Source organism: Eucalyptus grandis, chromosome 4, assembly GCF_016545825.1.
Source record: "Eucalyptus grandis isolate ANBG69807.140 chromosome 4, ASM1654582v1, whole genome shotgun sequence".
In the NCBI taxonomy this organism is placed as follows: domain Eukaryota; kingdom Viridiplantae; phylum Streptophyta; class Magnoliopsida; order Myrtales; family Myrtaceae; genus Eucalyptus; species Eucalyptus grandis.
The window spans coordinates 13,688,530-13,694,529 of NC_052615.1; the positions used below are offsets into that span (position 1 = coordinate 13,688,530).

At 43.6% G+C, this 6,000-nt stretch overlaps 1 protein-coding gene across 1 annotated transcript; it reads left to right on the forward strand.

Annotated features, from left to right (window-relative positions):
* Positions 1–991: 991 nt before the first annotated feature.
* LOC104441101 (transcription factor MYB41) lies at positions 992–2,602 on the forward strand. Its single transcript, XM_010054105.3, is given in 4 exon segments — positions 992–1,356; positions 1,476–1,605; positions 1,716–2,059; positions 2,062–2,602. Coding segments are annotated over 4 exon segments (1,071 nt in total). The 5' UTR covers positions 992–1,223; the 3' UTR covers positions 2,526–2,602.
* Positions 2,603–6,000: the final 3,398 nt, after the last annotated feature.

Consider the following 6,000-nt stretch of genomic DNA (forward strand, 5'->3'; position numbering starts at 1 on the left):
AAACTAAACGTTCCTCTTATGGGGCGAGCACCGAAATCGATCAATTATTGCCAGCTTGAATTTAATGCTTACGGCAATGGCATCAATGAAATTTTCTTTAGAGACCCAACATTTTTCCTTTTTTGCAACTATCCGTACAGCAGGAGAAATCCCAGAATTGCCCTTATGACGTTCCAAATCAGCCCGTACCGAGTTGGTTAGTATATCATATGCTTGAGATTATCTACTTTGGTGACGTGATTTGTATTGAATTAATGCGTCCGTGATAATCAGGATGGCGATTGGCATCATTTCATCGTTTTGCTCTTGCCAATGCGTCATCTTGTTCAAATTGTTAAGTATGGGTCCTTGCTTAGAATAATCTCTATACAAAATAGAAAATCGATTAATACTAAAGAAACTAAATCTACCCGAATTGAAATCTCAAATCGATTTAACCTCAAATTGGTCGTGTTTAACTCCACGCTGAATTCTTTTTCATGCATGTATTGATTCCTCGAATTTCAATGAATTCATGCGAAAGCTAAGTGAGACCAATTGACAAGAGGGCGGTAGGGATAGATCAAAATTCATGCATGCATTATAAAATTGATCGACAAGCGATGCTCTCCAGCAGAAATACAATTTGTATTCACATCATATCAATCCACATCTCATCTCATTCGACGGTTCATCCTATTCGAGCCAACATGATTCCAGTGCAATCGAGATTTTTAAATATAGACACCGATAATTATACTCGGATCACGACAATCCAAATCTCATGTATTATATCATTTTGCTATATTTTACTCCAATTTTTTAAGAACCCCTTTTATTTTTCCATGAAGGTAGGAGGGGGTAACGTGGCCCTATCACGCTCCCCGGACAGCTAATGTGAATCCCAAAAGCCGGGACAGGTCATTGCGCCACCTCCCTTCGCCGGAAATTGATGGCCCATTAGAGAGAGAGAGAGAGAGAGAAGTTAATAACGCTGGCGTCCGTCTCTCCAAGGGGAGAAAAGGTGAGGGACACGTCGCCTCCCTCTCGCGAAGAGGCCGGCGCCGAATCCTTTTGACTTGCCCCCTCCTTCCATCAGCGCTTCCGCTTCGCCACTATATATACCACCCCATCTCCATCCGGAACTCTTCGTCTTCGCATCCTCTCTCTCTCTCTCTCTCTCTCTCTCTCTCTCTCTCTGAACCATCGACGCCTGCATACTAGAAACTTAGTACGTGGAAAAGATGGGAAGGACGCCGTGTTGCGACAAGAACGGGCTCAAGAAAGGTCCGTGGACGCCGGAGGAGGACCAGAAGCTGGTCGACTACATCCAGAGGCATGGCTACGGCAACTGGAGGACCCTCCCTAAGAATGCCGGTACGTGTTTATGACCGTGACGTCCTTAACGTTCTGTTAAGGTTTAAGGTGGTTTTCGACTGGTTTTGCTTGCTTTTAGGGTTCTGAGATTTCGGAGTTTCCGGTGTTGGTTGTGTTAGGGTTGCAGAGGTGCGGGAAGAGCTGCCGGTTGCGGTGGACGAACTATCTGAGGCCCGACATCAAGAGGGGCCGGTTCTCGTTCGAAGAGGAGGAGACCATCATTCACCTCCATAGCATTCTGGGCAACAAGTGAGTGGTCCCCTTTTCGCTTTGCATGAAAACGTGAATCGTTTCGCTTGACGCGGTGCGTGTAGCTAGAGAGTGCTTTCCGCTCATGATCTTTTTTGTGTGGTCGGTAGGTGGTCCGCCATCGCCTCCCGCTTGCCCGGAAGGACGGACAACGAGATCAAGAACTTCTGGAACACCCACATACGGAAGAGGCTCCTCCGCATGGGGATCGATCCCGTGACTCACAGCCCTCGCCTCGATCTCCTCGACCTCTCCTCCATCCTGAGCTCTTCTCTCTACAACTCGTCCCAGATGAACTTCTCGAGATTGGCTGGAGTCCAGCCCCAAGTTAACCCGGAATTACTAACGCTTGCGACCTCACTCCTATCGTCTCAACATCAACGTCACAGTTATCTTCCACAAGCCCCGCAGGAAATTGGCCAAAGCCAAAGCCAATGCCAAGCACTCCTGAAAACTACCAAATGCAAACTCCAATTCAAGAAGTCCCAGCTTGTGCACCGGCGAGCACTCAATGCGTTTCATTTTCCGATGAAGCTTCGAGATTTCTTCAGTCCAATCTAGAGCAACAATTTCCGTCGAATTTCGCTGTCTCCAGCTCCCAAAGTTCTCAAGTCATTGATTGGAAGGATAATGGGCTGTCGTCGAACTTTACAGATGATTATGCTCTGATCCCACATAATTATGAGAACCTCTATGGTCTCGATCCAGCCATGTCGAATTCCTCGGCTATGTCGACGCCTTCATCAAGCCCAGCGCCAATGAATTCGAACTCAACAGGCATCAATGGTTGCGGAACTGAGGACGAAACTTATAGCAGCAACATGATGTTAACATATGTAGTACCAGATATTCTAGATTGTAACGAGTCCCAGTTAATGGGAAGCAACCAATACTTCGGGTCTTGGAGTCAATGTCAATAATTATAGAGCTTTCTTGTATCAAACTTCTTGCAACTTCAATAACATCAATACCAGGAAGCAAGATCATCTCTGTCCTTTTCAATGGAAAGTCTTTGATTATTGCCCCTGGGTTTTTCTTATGTCTTTGGGCTTTATCTTCAATTCACTCATCTACTCGTCACAAGGATGAGAACCTTCAACCCACCCGACGTGCAGAACTGGTCAACATGGTAGAAAACAGATGGCAAGTCGACATTTTTTAATCTTCTATGCTAGCTCAAGTCAATAAAAGCTGCAAAAGCTCCATAGTTTCGCATATTTCAACCAAAGTCGTACTAAATTTTCTGTCGCCTGGATGCTGTGCAAGATCTTCCCCAGATATGTACATCAGAACCAGCAGATATCAACTCTAAAGTTCACGTGGAGGCTTATATAGCAACTGTGGCACGTACCTGCAGAACGAAGTATCAAAATTAATTTTTAATTATGACATCCGTACTCATGAGGTTATACTCTGAGAGCATAATTTGTCAATATAATCAGCTGTTTATCATGTTTAATATAATATCAGTTATCAGACAAATGAGAGTTTCACACACACTAATTCTCAAATTCATGCTTTGTACTCGCTCTGTCGTACGATTTTCATGTCGACCTGCATGTTTTCAGGTTTTTAAAATTAATCTTAGTAACATTCCTATATCTGAAAATCAAAAGAGTGCTTAATAGCTTTCGTAATTGTTTATTGAGTATTTGGTTTATTTTCATCATATTATGACCTTCACTTTTAGTGTTAGGTGAACTTGGACTTGAACGTCCTAAAATTTAAAATTTATCTTTCCAAAGAAATTGTCAATCTTAAAATTATGAAAAATTAAATTTAAATTCATGTCCAAACTTTGCACGATTGACTTTAGCAATTTATTTTTATTTTTGATGCATGGGAGAGTCAAAACTGACATTCTAATGGCTTCAAAGCCATAATTGACAGTTACACTCAAATTAAGCGTTCAAATCACTAATCCAAGTCTGGTTTACTGGATAAGGCGGCAGCTTCTGTGAATTTCTTTTCTCGTCAAAAAGATTAATAGACTCAAGAAAGATCGAACCTCTTCAATCTCATCAACCCACCTTCCCTCGAGCTTATTTCTAAAACATGAAGCGACATGGCGCATACTGAGATATGATCGACTAAGTGACCGTCTGTGGCGGCCAATCCTCAAGGATGTTAAGGACCCAAGCAGATGGGCAGGGGAATTCGATTGTGAGATTGAGCGGAGGTGACACCATGGGGGAGGTGGGGAGGGTGGTCTGCAAAGACGATGCACTGATGGCATGTAGGAGGAGAGCACCGCTGATCCGCGACATGGGGAAGGGCATGATCGGATTACAACTTTTCAGGAATTTTTTTTTTTTTTTTTTTGGTATTTGCTCATTTACAAATCACATTCGTTGTGCCGCCATTCACTGGACACACACCATTTTAGAAAACTAGAGTTAGTAGACCTTTTGAAAATGTGACATTGCCCTTGTCTGTATTTAGTCCAACCAAAAGAAACGATGAGCAATCGGATCAAGACAAAGACAAATCACAAGAAATCAAAGCTCGTTTCTTGTATTCCGGCGGACAGTCAAGAACCTCCGGCGACCTAAGCCAGACCGGATGGAGGACGACACCTGTCCCGGCCACGCGTACGGGGATCTGTCCCCTCGAGCCGACGGGAACTTAGCATGGAGATCATGCTAAACAGTCGTGCTACTAACGCGTTGGGGAGCCTTTGACGTTAGGGCAGGAACACCCACGTGTCGGAGCGCCAGCTGTCGAGCGGTCGATGGCTCTTCGCGGCGGGGGACCACCGCGGGGAAAGGCGTTTTCGCTTGCTTTATCGAAAATCTATGGCAGGGTTCTCGCGCTGCTTCATCTCTTCTTTGAGGGGTCGCCATTAATGGCGTCGTTGTCAAGGCCAAGACCCCACCTTCCTGTCGATCACGTCACAGGTCGGTGCACGTGGACCCGATGCGTGCGTTCGTGGTGGTCCCACTTCTGGCGCTTTTTGGCCGACCGGTTTGGCCAAGGAGAAATTAGGGTTTCTCGTCCAGGGTGGAGATGAGCCAATTTGACTAACAAGTTGTCCGAATGTGTTTGACTATTGATCGGTGGATTTTAATGCATCACCCGGAAGTCCCATCCAAACAGGTGCAATTTCAGAGCTCTTCTTCAATAAATATAAAGTTATATTGCACAATCCAAGATTATAAATGTGTGAATGGAATATTTCCATTATGAGCTTAATTACTTCAATTATAGTGCTTATATGATGGTCAAATCAAGAATGATAAATAAATCGCGAGATGTGTGGTTTCACTTGACACCCATAAAATCAAACTAACTCGATTATAATATTTAAATGAACAAAGTTGAAAAATTAGATGGCTACACTTGTGGTTGGAATGTCAATTGGGGATTCTCCTCACAAAAAAGGTTGGTAAGGCAATGAAGATCTGAAGTGTGTGAACCCCGTACTAGCGCGCAAAAATGTTGAAAGTCGTGATGTACTAGGGAAGTGAAACTCTCCACGGTGACAAGGGTCATCATGATGATAAAATCTCAAGATTGAGAGCACCCACCAGCACCAAACTCTCAAATGGAGAGAGAGAAAAGGCTTCGATCATGATCAACTTTTGCAAATCCAGCTTAGAATTTGACCTATGTGGGTTCAACTTTAGATTCTCAAGGCCTCATATAGACGGCTCATCTCATGATGAGCAGCTGGTGCTAACGTATGGCCAATGAAATGAAGAGCAAGTATGCACACAGTAAAATGGTGATTAGCCTAAATCCCATGGATTTCGCATTACCCGAAGCAATAAGATGAGCGAAGTTCCAAAAGCACTAGTCGTTGCATTCTCAAAGCCTCATGTAGATGCTTTGATTTTTCATCTACTTGTTTAGATACTCAATTACGACACTCTTAGTATATCCTTTTTTTTTCACCTTTTCTAAACATAAATTCTGAAAATAACACTGCTAAATTCCATCTCATATAGACATCTGAGAACCCTTTTACACGATCTTTGAGTTAGCGACTATTTAAGAACCAACCCACCGGGATCAAAAGATCAGCAATCATTTCACGAAATTATGGCATTTCGGTAGAGGATGAGATTGTTCCATTTAGTCAACTCTCCCCATGTACAAGTAAACCAAAGTACCGCAAATTTCCTCAAAGATTGCCAAAGGAGTAACTTCAGCACTGCCCATTTTCTTCGGTCGACGAAGTTCTTGACTTCCTGTAGGCTCTCTAAGGTCAAATCTTCCTGCGCGTAATCGAGACATCACGTTGCCATCACGTTGCCATCACGTCGAGCGTGTTTATCTAAGCCACATGAAATGGATTATGACTAATAGCATTTTGAAGAAGTGTACTTGGTCCAACCGTTAAACCAATTGAATTAGGTGCAGATGGAATTAGGTGCAGATGGAATTTGTCGTGCA